Source organism: Poecilia latipinna, unplaced genomic scaffold (genome assembly GCF_001443285.1).
Source record: "Poecilia latipinna isolate Pla-1442-1.1 unplaced genomic scaffold, P_latipinna-1.0 Scaffold970, whole genome shotgun sequence".
NCBI lineage: Eukaryota > Metazoa > Chordata > Actinopteri > Cyprinodontiformes > Poeciliidae > Poecilia > Poecilia latipinna.
In genome coordinates, this window is record NW_015113586.1 from 94,710 (window position 1) to 112,216 (window position 17,507).

The 17,507-nt window shown below is 37.0% G+C and overlaps 2 protein-coding genes across 2 annotated transcripts; one reads left to right on the top strand and one right to left on the bottom strand.

The window, feature by feature from the left end:
- Window positions 1–485: 485 nt before the first annotated feature.
- Window positions 486–4,721, top strand: rps5 (ribosomal protein S5). Its single transcript, XM_015050014.1, has 6 exons — window positions 486–577; window positions 1,832–1,935; window positions 2,178–2,387; window positions 4,029–4,157; window positions 4,413–4,511; window positions 4,606–4,721. Coding segments are annotated over exons 1-6 (612 nt in total). The 5' UTR covers window positions 486–576; the 3' UTR covers window positions 4,675–4,721.
- A 1,062-nt stretch (window positions 4,722–5,783) lies between these two features.
- ddah2 (DDAH family member 2, ADMA-independent) lies at window positions 5,784–14,538 on the bottom strand. The gene is made up of 6 exons (XM_015050015.1): window positions 14,349–14,538; window positions 13,283–13,730; window positions 11,450–11,638; window positions 9,223–9,342; window positions 7,941–8,084; window positions 5,784–6,499 (listed from the first exon to the last, which is right to left on the bottom strand). The coding sequence occupies exons 2-6, from the start codon at window positions 13,580–13,582 to the stop codon at window positions 6,380–6,382; spliced, it is 873 nt and encodes a 290-aa protein (XP_014905501.1). The 5' UTR covers window positions 13,583–13,730; window positions 14,349–14,538; the 3' UTR covers window positions 5,784–6,379.
- Between the last annotated feature and the right edge of the window lie 2,969 nt (window positions 14,539–17,507).

Sequence of the window (17,507 nt, forward strand, 5' to 3'; positions counted from 1 at the left end):
CTTCTGAATCTGTAAGCAAAAGAAAACTGATGGATAAACTGGAAGAATGATCATTCACATGTAATATTATTTAAAAAATTTTAATTTTGTGATTTAATGGAAAATCATATATTGCATGAAGCCATCGCCTATAAAAACAGGAAATATTAAAAACTTATTAAAATAAGTCTTACCTGTTAAAATTAGGTTCCATGTTATTTTATTAAGCAAAATTAATTGGTGTTTATATTTTCCATATGAAATAAAATTTAATATATTCCAAAAGTGCATTTCTCAATATTTATTAAAATATGTGAATAAAATTTATTTAAGTAAAAATGTATTTATTTCTGTAAAACACTAACAATTTATAAAAAATATGTATTGATTAAATTCATAAATATACATTGCTGTATTTAAATCCCTGTGACTGATGGCAAATAGTTTTTCTCTCAGATTTAAGATCGTATAAATATATGTATTAAAAAACAACATTTCCCATCATGCTTTGCTACCTCATCACCGGATATCCGTCCGCGGCGCCACGGAAAGGCCCTTTTCCGTCTCAGAGAAGTGTGGTTCGGAGCGGCAGATACAAGTGAGTAAAGGATTCAATTTATTTTTGCTTTCTTTGCCACAATAACAAGTCGAAACCAACATTTAATGGCATTTCTGAGCGGCATTCATCGATTCATTAACTCAGAATGGGAGAATGTTCCCTGACGGCGGTTTTATTTATCTTGACCGTTCCGCTTTAGCATGTGGCTAATCTGTTAGCACATGTGTCTGCGGCACGTTGAGCTGTTCTGGCTTGTGGACGTCACATTTAGTTCACTATTTTATCAAATTTTTTACGTACACTTGTTCTAACGTTATTGCTGTTTAGTTATGAGACAAAAACACTCGCTTATTATAACAAACCTCAGCACGTTTTGGACATTTTTAACGCGTTAGTTGTGAAAGTTAAACGGGCTTCTGCTGCGGCCTTCTTCTGAAATCTGTTTAGCTTTTAGGGATTCAGACTCAACATGAGGTCCGATCTGTTGAAATTAAAGCAATTTGAAGGATTGTCTTGTTTACATACAGTGTCTTTTGTGTTCATCTTTAAAAGTCTGTTGGTAATACTGGAGAGAAATCTAATGAAGCTGATTTTTATGACTTTATTGACTATTTCTCTTCTTCGATTCATTATTTTCTTAATAAATTATTTCGATGATTCTTTGATTTGTTTCCTAACCAAGAATCATGTGCATCTATTGTTTTTTAAAGGTTTTTCTTAGTACTGCAGGGTGAATTTTACATCCGCAAATCTCTTAAATGTTGTTTTAAATAAATTAAAAAGTGTAGCATTATAAACATTTTATTTGATTTACTACCCTACATTTGTTTAAAATCTCTGTAGTAATATTTTTGTATGGCATTTGACTTGTTAGAGTTTTAATTTTTTATTCCACACTTATGGAGTTGTGCTGTATTAAACACAACTCAAATAGTTTCCACATCTTAAAATCTATTTACATCTTGTGAGATAATGTATATATTCTTCTGCCCATTGATCAGTCTTCTTGTTTCTTTATATATTTTTAAGTTTACAACCAATTAGTCCTGATAGTCCATCCATTCGCCGTTCTTTCTCCCTGCAATCTGTTTTTTTGCAGGCTTCATATTCAAACCATGATGACTAAAAATATCTAACAAATTCTTGGCAATTTATTTATACTTTTTAATGTATCTAAAGGGGATTTGCAACTATTCGATGTTGAATTTTCTCATGACGGTAGTAGGAACCGTATTATTTAAAAGCATGGTGCAGTTTTGTGTCTTTAAAGTGAAATTTTCTCTGCGTCCTCAGTGACTGACTGGGAGACTGCCCCAGCTGTGGCCGAGACCCCAGAGATCAAGCTCTTTGGCAAGTGGAGCACCGATGACGTCCAGATCAACGACATCTCCCTGCAGGTAGCCGTCAGAACGTCACTCATCAGCTAACGTCGCCGTAAGCGAGGCTAGAGTCACGTCTGGGTATCCGCCAGTTGCCCTGGCGTGCTAGAGCTCTCGTAGAAGAACAGATCTCTGCCTATTCATTGGCTGTAGTCTCTCGTGGCCCAGCCAACCACCAGCTGAGATACACCGCCCACCCGCATGACGCTACACATGTTTGAATGAGCTGCAGCTTTTAAAGGCATCTCTGTTTGCTGCAGGATTACATTGCTGTAAAAGAGAAGTATGCCAAGTACCTGCCACACTCTGGAGGACGTTACGCCGCCAAGCGTTTCAGGAAGGCCCAGTGTCCCATCGTGGAGCGTCTGACCAACTCCATGATGATGCACGGACGCAACAACGGCAAGAAGCTGATGACCGTGCGCATCGTCAAGCACGCCTTCGAGATCATCCACCTGCTGACTGGAGAGGTACTTTTTCATAAAGCCAAAAATGATCAGATGATTCTGGGTTTAATGGTGTTTTGTCCTCTAGTTTGAGATTAAAGCAGTGAAGTGTTTCTATGATCTAATATTAGTCTTTGATTTATAAATATTAGACGATCTATTGTGTGTCTCAGCCTGGTGAGAGCCGACTGGATTTACGTGGTTCAGTTCTGGTAGCTCACGGAGCAATGTTTTCTTTCTTTTGCTCCACTTTCATGTTTTTAATGCCAATTCATCACAGGGGTCCTTCAGTCTGGATATAAATATATGTTCTCTGTCTGGATGAGCATGGAAAAACTAAAAAAAATATTTTCAGACATTATCTGTTCAGTGTGTTAACTTTAATGTCAAATATGATAAAATCCATCAAATTTACTCTTTGCATCTCCTGCATCTCTCTGCCATTTATTGTTTCCAAAACTCATTAATGTTTTAACATTTTCAAAAGAATCAGAAAATTTGGGTTAAACAAGTTAAATGTCTGGATGAGTACTAAAGGAAACTGTTGTACAGAAAGATTTGTATTTCTAGGCTTTAGTTTTTAGTTTGGTGTCATTCCTTTATTGATTATTTCCAGGTTGTTTATTTAAAGCCTGATTGGTGAAAGTTTCTTAAATTTATAGTGAAATACTTTTCCTTTGACAAACTGCTTAGTTTTCTACTTGACATTTGAAAATTGAGGGATTTCAGTTTAACCACTAAAAGCACAATGCATTTAAAATTAAATAAAAAAGCATCCATCAATCCCTCCATCATTCATCAGTCCATCCTGTCATCCTTTGTCTTGTTTTCCTAAATGTTTTCTATCATTTTCTAAAGTTGTCAGTTTTTGAGTCACTTTTCCAAATTGAAAAGCTCAAATTTTAGATCAACATTAAATATGGAACCTGGAAAACCTCAGACTAAAAGAAACAAGTGTGCAGATGAATTATTTATTTTATTATTTGATGCCACTTTTATCTTAGCAGGGGAAAATGAAAGATTTATGGAAGTAGAAATATTCACTTTCTATAACTCTCCAAAATGAAAAATACTTGCATCAAGTTTGACTCCAATTTCCGATCAATACTGAATAACAAATTTTAGATACTTTTATAAGTCAGACTTTATAAATGAAAATAGGCAAAACTGACTGATTTGGTTTCACAGATGTCCAGGTTTTATGTGTGTGGAAAAATATTTGTTCTAAATTAAAATAAGTTGCTTCACTGTTTAATCTTCTCCATTAAATTTAGGCATTAAATTTTTGCACATATTTATGTAAAAATTGGCTGAAATTTTGGGTAAAATGTAATATTTGACTCCAGAAACGGCAATTCTTGAAAATAAATGGTTTATTTGCATTTCTATCCATCTGCATCTTAAGTGATTTTAAATGTTAGTGGAGACGTTGGCAGAGGAAAGCGAATGTGATGCAGGTTATATCTTAGCCTGGTCTCTGCAGAAATGATGCAGCTTGAAGGCAAAAAGAAAAAGATTGAATCACGCTCATATTTTGCCGTCATACAAAATATTTTCTTTAACTCGTACAGAACAAAGTAAGAGGAGGTGTGAAAAAGCCTCTGAGAGTTTGGTCGACGTTTCCTCCAGGTTGTATTTAAAATCTGTTTCCATATTTGCTCCCAGAATCCTCTCCAGGTGTTGGTCAACGCCATCATCAACAGTGGACCTCGTGAGGACTCCACCCGTATCGGTCGTGCCGGTACCGTCAGGAGGCAGGCCGTGGACGTGTCGCCCCTCCGCAGAGTCAACCAGGTGAAAAGTTAAACCTTTTTTTTTTTTTTAAATCCATGGAAAGTGAGGCTAGAGTCACGTCTGGATATGATCCGTTGTCCCGGTGTGCTAGAGCGCTCGCAGAGAAAATGTCTTTGCTTATTCATTGGCTGCAGTCCATTTGTGACCCAGTCAATCACCAACTCAGACACACGCCGCCGCCTCGTGTTTTAACTCCACTGAAACCAACCCGTGTCTCCCTCAGGCCTTTAATCTGAAACTTTCTGCTGTCTGCAGGCCATCTGGCTGTTGTGCACAGGAGCAAGAGAAGCTGCTTTCAGGAACATCAAGACCATCGCTGAGTGTTTGGCTGATGAGCTCATCAACGCAGCCAAGGTGACCCAAAGCTTAAAATTGGACCATATTCAGCCTGCTTTGTGTCTTTCTGCCTCAGATGTTCTGAACTTTCCTTTTTCTATTGCTTCTTCAGGGTTCTTCTAACTCCTACGCCATCAAGAAGAAGGACGAGTTGGAGAGAGTCGCCAAGTCCAACCGTTAAACATGTTCGCTTTCTGACAAAACAAATAAATTTGGGGAAATTTCAAATAGTGAGTGTTTTGATTGGAGTAAAGCTAATATTTTTTTTGGTACTATTGTTAAAACAATTAAAATTTACAAAATATTTATTACTACTTTTTTTTTAGGTAACTATGGCTGTGCCTGCATAAAAACATTTCCGTTTGAAAAAGGTTTCTTCAGGATGCAACTTAATGTGATTTTAAACTTCACATAGTAACTGCATTTAATCAGATTTACTGATATTTAATTATCTTTGAAAAAATATCAAAGAAAATGTAAAAAATAACAATGTTAGGTTTTTTTTGTTTTTTTACATCATTTTAAATAAAACTGTCCACTGAAGCAAAAACTTCTGTTAAAGCAAATTTATGTTTTATAATTATCTGATTGGCTGAAAAAAAGTTTTAATTACTGATTATCAATTAATGGTTTATTAGATTAAAATTAGTTCCAATCAACCTGGAATGTCCGCTTTTACGTAATTTTAGTGCTGTAGTTTAGCCGCCATCCAGCAGAGGGCGCCGCTGCTCATCCTTGAGCCGTTGGTATGGAATCAAAAATGGCGGCCTTGCTAGAACTGGAGAGCGTAACGGTCCAAACAGTCCCGTGTAGGACGGAAAATATGCTTTATGCGGCTCTGATTTGAAATGTAAACACTCTATCAGCTCCTTAAGTTATTACTCCAACCTTCAACTGAGCTGCACGGAAGATCAGAGACAATTTAATAAAAATTACGTATGTGCTACGAAAGCGAAGATGTGTCGACATAAAAGCGGATAAGAGCAGAAAAATGTAACGTGATGTGGGGAAAGCATGACGGAAAAAAGCAAGGATAACGTTTGTTATGGAAAGACGGTCCAATAGCTTTATATGAGAAAACGCTGGATTTTAGGAAATTGACCGTTTATCGGTTAGGCGATTGAAGAGTAAAGTAAAGAGATCAGTTTGGAAAAGCCCGATCTTTGTTTCTAATATTGATCGTTTTTGGTGCTTGTATTTACCATAGAATTAAAAATTAATAAAAACGACTTAAATTGACTATTAAAATAGTTTTTATAAAATAAAAAATAAAATAAATGAATACTGGAGTCGGTAAAAGTTAGACTTTATTTCCACAACTACAAATTTATATTCTAGGAAGCTAAAATCCTCATTGAGCAGCTAGGTGTATTTCACTAAACTAAGACTAAACTTTGTAACAATTGAAATACAGATTAGTTGTTTCAGATTTTACAGGTGCACCTTAAAGGACAGTGATTAGAAAATTAAACTTGTTCATTCTGTCAAACCGTTTAAGATTAAATGTTTCAAGATTAATTGAATACTTCAATTAACTTTTTATTTAGATTATCTGTAAACGGTTATAATTTGCTTTAGTTTTTGTTTTAAAGTGGTTTAGATCTTGTGCTTGATTAAAAATATAACACTGCAAGTATAAAAATTCACTAAACCATCTGGGTTTCTTCACACTTGTGCCAAACCTGCAGAAAAGTAGCTTTTTTTTCCCTTTACTGTAAAATGAAACGACAAGAACAGAGAGTAGCTGAACTTTCAGCAGGGGGAGCAGCTGCACCACCTCTGTGTCCTGAAACCATTATTATTAAACACTGTTTTTACTTTGTGGGCCGTGACTAATGAGCCACCAGCATAAAATGCTGCTTGATTATGTGACGGCAGCAGCGTCCTCAGAAATACGTGTGCTTTCTGTTGACGAGCAGGCAGAGCGAGGACAGAGACGCTCCCAGCTTGGATGCTTCGCTGCAGGCCGTCGGCAGCAGGGTGTAGTCCGGCAGCTTCTGGAAGGCCTGCAGAGAGCCGACAGGAAACGATTCACTCATCCAGTTACAGAGTCATAACTGGCTCAGGCTAATGCAGGAGGAGGGGGATAACGGCTGCTGGAAAGCAGAGTGGTTCAAATGAATCACTGGCATGACACTAGTTCAAGATCGGAAACTTGGTTGGACTTCGGCATCTGCTTATTGCTAAATCAGGATTTTACTTTAGTCCAGGGTTTGTCAAGCTATCTCAGGCTGAGGACCACTTAACCCACATGTGTCAAACATAAGGCCCAGGGGCCAAATCTGGCCCGCCACACTGCAAAAATATGCTGTCGTAGCAAGTATTTTTTTTTGTCTAGTTTATAGTGCAAATATCGTAATACACTTGAAATGAGAAACTAACTTAAAAATAACTTATAAAGAAGACATAGAGGCTTGTTTTAAGAAAAAAATAATTGAAACTTACGAAAAAATACTAGATTGTTTAACTTATAACATTGGGGAATTGTGCTTTTACAAGTAAATTTATCTGCCAATGAAACTAGAACTTTTTCATCAATATTAAGGAGTTACTGAGTTAATACAAGCTTCTATATATTGCTGATATATAGTTACTTGTAAGTTAGTTTTGTTTTATTTCAAGTGTAGTAAGATTTTTGTAATAGAAACTAGATAAAAAAAAATACTTGCTAAGACAGTATATTTTTGCAGTGTGGTGTAAGGTGTTTTTGCAGCACCGTTTTTAACATGGCTGTTAGCAGCTGTGTGGTTAAATACTGTGTTATTAATCAAATCAAACCATTTTTTATCCGTTTACTGACAAATTACATCAGTCAATACTTCCAGTTTAATTGGGGACTTGGAAATTAACGTAAAATCAACAAATTGCGTCATTTTACTATGCTTGTGCATGACGGAGTTTATTGAAATATTTTTCAGAAAAATGGTCAAAAACATTGGCTTTAAGTGATGCCAACTCCCACCTCCAGGTGGCAGTGTAGTTTACTGCTACTGTTATTTCAGAGTAATAACGTTATCATATTGCAACATTTTTTGCAATTTTTTCTAAATTAGAACCAGAAAAGTTTTGATTCTTATTGCAAAAAAAAAAATAATAATTAAAAAGTGAAATTCTGGAAGGTCTGATTGATGTGAAAAGACGTTCAATATTATTTAATTTTAAGAATAACTTATCAAATGCAGAGACAGTTCTAACCATTTATCAGGATTATCAATACATTTTAGCACAACCGGCCCTTTAAGAACTTAATGTTCTCATAAATATTTGTTCTTTATTTTTTAAATTCTGTTTTTAAGCTGAAAAAAACAGTAAAAACGCCCCAAAAGTTTTATATTCAACATTTTGAAATTTACAATCCTAGGAAAGTATTTTAAATATTTCAGGACAGTTGGAAGTCATTTTCCACCTTAATGGATCTAATTTGTAACAAAGAAGTGGTGAACTCACAGAGACGCTGTCAGGACACTCCTCAGCGGGCCGGTGCAGCAGGAAGTCCCGTTTGGACGGGCCTCTAACGTAGATGCAGTTAGCCGCAGATTCCTCTGGGACGGTGAGAACGTCGTAGTGGTGATCGGTCAGCTGCTCCATCATCTAAAACCAACACAATTACACACACGAAACCTCAGCTTACCAAATAAAATAATGAAAAAAACACTTTGCTTGGAACACGTTACAGGTTAATTATGCTTTTCTTTTATTCTTAAATTCACATTTTGCACATTTTTGTTCTTTCATTTGCTTCCAAAAACAACCTAAGTGCTAAAAACACTAAGGTGATTTAAAAAAAAAAAAAAAAAAGTTAATGTTTTTCATTACCTGAAAAATTAGTAGTTTCAAAAACTTTCAGAATGTAACAAATCAGCAGGAACTCCCCGTCGCCTAGCAACCCCAGCCCGTCGCCTAGCAACCCAAGAGGAGCTTCAGCACATTTGGTCTGCTGGTTTTAGGAGGAATGAAATCGTACAGTGCATACACTGTACGACGGCTGCTGGTAAAGAAAAGTGTTTTGTTGTTGACTTAAACCACTTTATACATGTACAGTTGTATAATTTGGGGATCTGTTTGATGCCACTTTCAGGTGTGAGTTTAAACGTTGAGTTGGGGGCGTGGCCAGCAGAAGATTATTTGGATTTAAAGTGACAAAACGCCCTAAAACAGCTAAAATATCATTATCAGAAAAAATGTACACAATATGTCACCTTTTAAAAAAAACTCAGTTCAATTTCTGACCCGACTGAAGGCGTCTTTTTAATGCACACTACAAAAACAAAAAGTCTTGCCAAGTATTTTTTGTCTAGTTTCTAGTGAAATATCTTACTACACTTGAAATAAGACAAAACTAATTTACAAGTACATTTTTACAAAAATATAGGAGCTTGTTTTAAGTCAATAATTCTTTAATAAAGGTGAAAAAGCACTAGTTCCTTTGGCAGATTATTTCACGTATAAGATGGGAAAATGTCTCGATAAGTTTAATAATCTGCCAATGGAACAAATAATTTCTTAAAATCAATAATAAGGAATTATTACTTAAAACAAGCCTCTACTTCTTGCAGAAAAGTTACTTGTAAGTTAGTACATTTCAAATAAGACAGAACTAAGATATTTACACTAGAAACTAGACAAAAATAAGATTGAGTGTTTTTGCAGTATAGATTTTACATTCACAAATCAAAACGTTACAAAGATCCAGCATGTGGGAGGGAAGGAGGAAACGGTGCGCTCTCACCCTGAGGGTCTTCTTGGCGCCGTCGCCGTTGCTGATGATGATGGTGTCCGGTCCGCCCATGGAGCAGAAGTTCTTCAGTCTGGCGCCGCCGCAGACCGGGACGGTGGACACAGCAAAGTCCTGAACAGATAGGAAAATTTAAAGATGAACGTTTTGAGACCCGAGTTTTATTTTTACAAATCTCACCGATCCACAGTTCAGTCAACGTTAACCGGTTCATGAATTATAAAAAGCTTTTATTGAGAAACGCATAAAAGTTTAATGTTTCCATCCTTGTGGGAGTTGCTCCTTCCGCCCAGAATCTGTTCAGAACTACGGACTGGTTCCAGACAGAACTACGGTTCTGGGCGGGTTTCCTGAGTCTGAACCCAAAAGGTCTGAATACTGAGTCACTTAGTGCCGAGTAATTTGATCCAAGTACTAAGTCCTTCCTCCTTTTCTTCCCTAGTCCTTCATACAGAGAAACAAAACGGAGAAAGAGAAGGAATGAATAAAAGAAGAAAGAAACAAGGAAACAGAGAGGAAATGAAGGATGAAAAGAAAAAACTAATGGAGCAAGAAAACAAGAAAGGATGAAAAGAACAAGTAAGGAAGGAAACGAGGAGAAAAGGATGAAAGGAATAAGGAAAAAGAAAAGAAGGAAGGTAGGAAAAAACTAATGAACAAGGGAAGTAAGTAAGGAATGAAGGAAACAAAAGAAAGGAAGGAGGAATGAAAGGAACAAGAGAAATAAAGGACAAAAGGAACGAGGGAATCAAGTAAGGAATGAAGGAAACAAAAAATAAGAAGTACGGAGAGAAAGAAGGAATGAATGGGGAAAGGAGCAAGGGAACAAAAAAGGAAAGAACAAACGAACATGAAGAAAAGAAAGGACAAAAGGAACAAGGGAAGTAAGGAATGAAGGAAAGAAGACGAACAAAAAATAAAGGATGAAACGAAGGAAGGAACAAGGAAACGAAGAAGGAAACAAAAAAGGATGAAGAAAGAATGAAATGAAAAATGAATTCCACATTTTATCTTGTTGTTCAGTTTTCCTCAGATCTTGAGTCACTAAAATCAAATTTAAATCTTTTCCAGAGTCAGAAGGATCCATGGAGCCAAACAAAGGAAATGAACATGAAGTTTGGTTTATGTTGCAGCTAATGGCGCTAAATGCTACAAAGAAACTGCTTTGTTTTTCATTGGACGTGTTCAGAGTCAGCCGTAACTTTGAGATGACAAATATTCCAGCTGACAAGCGACTCTTTATTAAAATCTTCATAAAAATCAGATTTTAATCAAGATTTCCACCCATGTTTTCAGAAAGAAAGAAACAAAAGAAGAATGAAAACTGGGTCAAATTCCTCTTAAGGAGAAAACATATGAGCACGACAAACGCTTCCTGTTAAATCCCCCGCCCAGAGCGCACAAACACCGTCCACCCAAACAGCATCCATAAAACCATGTGTGTGTGTGTGTGAGAGAGAGAGAGAGAGACAGAGAGAGAGATGCACTCAGCAGAAGTGGAGAAAATCAATCCTAATGTTGGTTCTCATCAGTCCGGAGGGAGGGCAGCGTGCGGTCCTTCATTATCCCAGGAATGAGGCGACCTCATTCATCACCGCTCACAGACAAGAATTCCCAAAATGCAATAAAGCAAATGACCACCTGCTCACTTTGGCAGCGACTCTGTTTACAGTCCTGGCAGCGACCCGGCCTCCACCGCAACGCACAAATGTGGTAATTTATCACTTTTCACTTCCTCCAACTTCTCTCCAGGAGTTTAAAGAACTTTAAAACATCAGCCTGGATCCAGGCAGGTGTGTTAGTGACAAACGCTTCATGACAGATTTCTGTTTTTAACAATTTAAAGGTTAAATAATCTGTTTCTGAATATAACACTAGATTATTTAGGGGGTTGAACAAATTAGGAAGCTGGAGAAAAACAGTAGAAGTGCCTGGATTTTAAATTATTCACAGCAAATGATCTGAAAGTTTAGTCCTCAGAAAGCAGAAAAAAAAAGGTTTAAAAAGACGAGAGAAAATCAAAAATCAGACGGACGGACAGATGGATTGAATCTTTAGACAAACCCAGGGAATATAAATATTCCTGTTTTTCTTGCCTTAAATTCTCCTAAACTTCTCCAGACTCCCCCAGACGGTCAGGTCCCTGAACGCAGCGCTCCTCCATCGATCATCCATCTACTTCTCACCAAGTTCCAACCGGCTTCTCTCTGCTGCTCCTTACCCTGAAGGTGTCTGCCAGCACCTCGGCTCCTCTGCGGTTGGTGTGGGAGGAAATCCCCACGAAGAACTCCCTCCCTGTGAACAGGACGTCGCTGCCCTCCAGCGTGGCGCCACCAGAGTCGCCTTGTTCATCGCCCATCTCAACCACGGTCAGGTTGAGCTCTGACATCACCCTCCTCACCGCGTCCGCCTTAGGAAGAGGAGAAACGGGTACAGGAAACGCCCCACTGTTAAACTGCAAATTAACTCAGCTGCCAAAGGGTTGCAGTTCTTAAAATCGACACTAGATGGCACTGAACACAACATGCTGCTCCTTTAAGGGTATTCTCTATTAACTAACTGAATTTTAACTTGAACTTTTTTTCAGCTAAAACTTTACACTGAGTGACTGATACACAAGAGCAGATCTATTCAATCTAATTCTATGCGACATCATGCTTTATTATTTATTTTACATTACAGTTAGAATTCCTAATACTTTCTGAACCACTTGAAAGAAAGTCTGTTGTAGTTTATTTTTATGTTCAACTAAGGTAGTCAACCTATTGCTTTTGTCTATTTCAATTTCTTTATTAATTATTTTACATTGGTCGTTTTACTCGTAATTGTACTAAGTTTGGTCAACATGTAAAATCAAACTAAAGCTGATTTTACATGTTGACCAAACTTATAAAGCTCTTCAAGTGTGCTGTACCGGTGCAGAGTTATTGAACAAATTTGTACTTCAGTACACTTACGTCTGTGTTTTTAAACAACATTTCTCCAGTGGTCAGCTTTTAAAGACCGAAGAATAGCTGTAGCAACATATGGAGCGAGGGTGGATGGATAAATAGAAATCGTATTAAATGTAAAAACAAAATAAAAGTCTGGAAATCCAAATATTTTTCCATTCTCTGCCTACATTTTCAAATAGAACAGATTATTAGACTTATAACAAGATATTTTCCCATGTTTTTAGTGAAACAATCAGCCAGTGGAACTAGAACGTGGTCGCTAGGTTACAGGGTGGGCTTGGCTGGTGTTGCTAGGTAAAATATTAAGGAATTATTTACGTTAAAAAAGCTTGTTGAAAAGTTACTTTTAAGTTAGTTTTGTCTTATTTCACGCGTAGTAAGATATCTGAACTTGAAACTAGACTAAAATTACTTGGTAAGTTTTGTGTTTTTGCAGCGTGTCACCCAGAAATTTCAACACAAGGGGAAATAAAGCCACAACTCTAATCCATCAATACAAGTAGAATGAATAATTTTCTTTTAAAACCAGCTGTGAATCAAGATATTTCACAATCACATTTTTTTTAATAACCCACTTCAGCTTTTTATGTAGCAGAGTTTCATGTTGCAATTTCTGGAAATATTAGCAAAATGATAAAATGACAAATCCTGAAAGACGTCAGATTACTTATTATTTGAGGAATGCAGAGGGTGAAGCTGAACTGCTGCACCTCAAATCAGGCTTTGGTCAAGCAGATAAAGTATTACTAATAATGCTGCACAGCTGATCTCATACATTTCTAAAAATAGGGATGAATGAAGTTTGTTCCCCTGTGTCTTGCTGTAAAGGTACTTTTAAGTTAGTTTTGTCTTATTTCAAGTGTGCTAAGATATTTGCACTAGAAACGAAACCAAAGATACTTGGTAAGATTTTGTGTTTTTGTAGTGTAGTGTTTTTGGGTGATGTGCTCCATCTTCCTGGTTTTAGTCAGAACCCCAGCAGCAGCAGCAGGAAGCTGTTCAACTAGCGTATGGCTTGGGCCGGCCCTGCAGCTTCACTTTCCTGAAACAGTCCGACGTCTCTGAGCCCCACTGAAGGATTTCCTCGTGTGCTGCATTACCTCGCTGCGTCTCTGCTGCTTGAACGGTCTGGTGATGAGCGCCGTGTCCCCCTGGATCACCGCCACGTCCTCTACTCTCCAGCTCTCCGGCAGCTCAGGGTCGGGGGGGATTTCGATCAGCTGCAGGCCCACCTTCTGCCTCAGCGCCCCGGTCAGGCAGCCGAACTGCCGCTGGGCTTTGGCCTGGTCCACCGTGACCTCCCCGTTCTCACGGCCCTCTCCAGCTGTTTTCCCAAAGGTCTCTGGGATGCCTCTCACCACGGCGTGGGTGAAACGGCCATAAGGGCACATGTTCGCCATGACTCCAGCTCAATGCTTCTGCTCTGCAAGGGGGAAAAAACTAAAGTGGGTTTTCTCCGTCCAAACACAAGGAAGAGGAAGTGGGGATGTTTAAGCAGAGATCCTCATCCTGGTTGGCTTCTTCATCGATTATCTGATCCAAGCAGACCTAAGAGAGGAAGACGACGAGCACATTAGCATTCAGGGCAGAAAAATACACTTGTAGCTAAAGATTTGAACGTGAAAACAAGCTGGCATTGTTTAGCGCTGGAATATTTGATAAGACTGGGATTTGCTGCAGCTTTTCACCAGATGTGGGACAATTGGCCTTTTATCATCTTTCCTGTAAGTCACAGCAGCCCCCCACAGAGAGCCTGCAGAGAGGGAGCGGGTCCCCCTCCATACAGGATGTTTTCTTTAAAACTAAAGCAACAAGTGCTCCAATTTAAAATCCAAGTATTTTTAGGACAGAGCAACACATCAAACATCTCAGGAATACTTTTAAATGCTTAAATTAACATTCCCCCCCTTCAATCTAGGTCAGAGTTGCATTAAAATATGAGCGCATCGTTAGCAGAGTTCATGTTTTTATCATTTTAATCCCCTTTTTGTTTGGGTTTACCCGGCTGCAGGAATCGGCGTAAAGCCGCGCCGCCCCAACAGTTCAGCAGATCTTTCCAAACACTTCTGATGATGTTCCACATCTTTCCAAAACAACAGGGGAGAGGAAACCAGCGCCACAACCGGGTCAGATTACAGATAAAACTCAAAATCCACGCCTGCTCACCTGCATTAAGTGTGTTTTTTTATGCCTTCTGCTGTGTTTTTTCCAGTTTAATTTAATTTCCACGCCAGCTCTGCTCCCGTTACTCGCTGGATCCCTTTTTCTCTGCGGACCAACCGGAGAGTCAAGAAAGCGACTGTGGATGTGAGGACTTCCGGTTGGGTTTTTCAAAAATAAGGCGACTAGCTAACCCGAAATGTAAACATTAATCAGACGTCAAACTTAATCAAATGCGTTTTAAAATGACAGATCACAGTTCGGTGGGCAGGTTTACTTTACAAACGGGAATAAATTATGAATATAATATTTTAAATAAATTAAAATGCATGGTTCAAACACCGATTAAATAATACGCACAGTGGAAGCCATCTTATTATTACAGCAGAAGCTAATATTCACAAGCTTCCTTATTTCCGGTTTTGGGAGTACAGCCAATCAGCATCGAGGAAAATAAATAGGGCTCTTTGATTGGCTGCTTTGCACACCAGCTAATTCCCACTTCCCAAAATGCATTTTCTTTCAAATATTTTAGATTTTCTCTACAAATAAGTAATTATGTTCCACAGAAACAAAATTACCTTGCTAAAGGACAGAATCATGAAAATAGTTTTTTTTTTTTAGATTTACGTCTGTATTACGTATTACAGTTTATGTTAATTAATTTACTTTCGCTTCTATGAACTCACAAACTCACCCAAATGATGATGTGGCATCTACCTCAATATATATTTACTTCTGTGCAAGTAAAAATCTGTCGTCCAAGAAATTGCATAAATAAAAGCAAATAAGTAATTTGTAGAAAAGCTACTTTAGAACTGAGTACCTCATCATAAAATGTGATCTAATGTTATCAAACAGACAAAAACGTGCAATTTCTGGTATTTTAAAGCATAAAATATAAAATAATGCAATTTCAAAATGGCAGGAATAATACAGCTACAAATCAACATTTTTAAACATAACACTTATGAAACTAATACAAATAACGTAGTTTATGTATTTATATATTAGAACATGGTGACCGAAATTACATGATCTCCAAATTACATAAAACTCTCAACAGAACATCAGAACAAAAACATTTAGTACACCACTAAAAAGTGTGGTTTACTAAAAACTAGCCTTAAAATACTTTTTTTTCTTCAAAACGTTATTCAAGTACATGTAACTGAGTAAATGTAAGTACTTACGCAGCACCTCTGATAATAAATATTACATTTCAGGAAGGAATTGGTTACCGTTGTGCTTTTAATTTTTGAAACGCAGTTGCAAGACTTCCGGTTTCGTCGTATATTTGAAGGTGGCTTGATGCAGCTGCTCTCCTGGCGCCCCCCATCCCCCACCGCCCTGTCCAGACTCAATCAGCTTTGATTCCCGTGTCACATACGCTGATGTTTTAAATCTCAGTAATTAATCACGATCACGAAGAACCAACCTGTCTTACTTTTAGCCCTTTCTTTTAAAACCAATATTCAAGTAATATAAATACTTACGAATCAACTCGTGGATGTTGTCCCCAACTTAACCCGCAAAAGAAGGTTTAATTAAGTTAAAACGCCAAATTAATACACAAGAAAATGAATAAGATGACCATAGAACTAACAAACAACAACGACAATAATAATAATAATAATAATAATAATAATAATAATAATAATAATAATAATAATAATAGTGTGTGAAGTTTTTATGTATGACTATGATTGCACAAAGATGTTTAAAAATAAAAACAATACATATCAAAAAAATGACCAAATTAATTGCACATGACATCAGTACTCTAAGATAAGACATCAAGGATATAAAAATGAAATATGAGAATAAAAAAACGTAGCCATGCAACAATAATGTGCAAAATTACCAGAAAGTAGAAACGATCCAGCTTTAAAACAAACCTTATAAAATGAAACAAAAAGACTTAAAAGTGTCACAAACATAAACTAAAATCAAAATGAAACTTCAAATACGACCAAGAATGAACAAAAACACAGATGAAATATAATGAAATACAATCATATAAGGAATGTCAATGATTAAAACATAAACAATTTAATAAATACAATTATATCCATCATTCTCTTGAGTTTAGATTCTTTTCTCCCAAATTTACCAGTTATGTTTAAGTAAACAAATGCTCCGTGTTTTCAGTGTTTTGGGCTCTAATGCTGCAGCTTTTGTCTCAGGCAGCCAAATTAAAGACAGATTTGTGTTTTTCGAGGATTAAGGAAGCTTCTGTAATCCTAAACCAACATCTCCGCTGCCCTGAGTCACATTTCAGTTTATTTTACTGCAGATTGAGGAATATCAGCCAACTTCTCCAGCCATATTTGTCTTTGTGACATGGTGAAAGATAATCTGTCCTTTCCTGAGATGTGGGTCAAATGAAGGGGAGATAGAGATAATGAGGCTGCCTCATCTGAAACAGGATGTTAATGAACTTTGTGGACAATTATTGGTGATATTTGATTAAACAATTTAGTTTTTCAGTGATTGTTTTTTGTAGATTTTAGCCTGGGAGGGATTCACTGTGTGGTAATTATGGGCTGCACAATATTCCCGTCTAGTGACTGGACTGAGTTACTGCAACACTGAGGGAGAGACGGGAAGCAGACAGAAAATGTGAGGTGGATTTAGGAGTGCAGGGATGTGTGTGAGGATGGAGGATGGTAGACAGAGGCTGCAGAAGGGATTAAAGGCTCCATCTGTCCAACACAATCCTTCAGAAAACACACAAAACAAACCAGACGACACTAAAGCTGTCCCAAAATACAAAAAAATTAACTATTTACAGCCATTTAAACAACGTGAATGTAGGTTTTCACTCCAAAAATATTAAATAACAAGAGGATTAAAATTAGGTTTATTATTTTTATTGTTTAAAGGATCTGAGTGTATAATTTTTCAGGATTAAAATGTATTTTGTTGTCATGGTGCACGAAGAAAACAAAACAAAAACAAAATAAAAAAATACCAACTCTCGAAGGCAAGTCAAATAATTTAATAAATTAATAAATTAGTATATCTCAAGAGATATAAAACATAGTAGAAACACAGAACAACTCTGATGTTAAGGAAAAATAACTTTCCAGCTATGTTATATATTTATAATATACTTATTATAAATAAATACGTAGATATTTATTTATATACATCTATAAATAT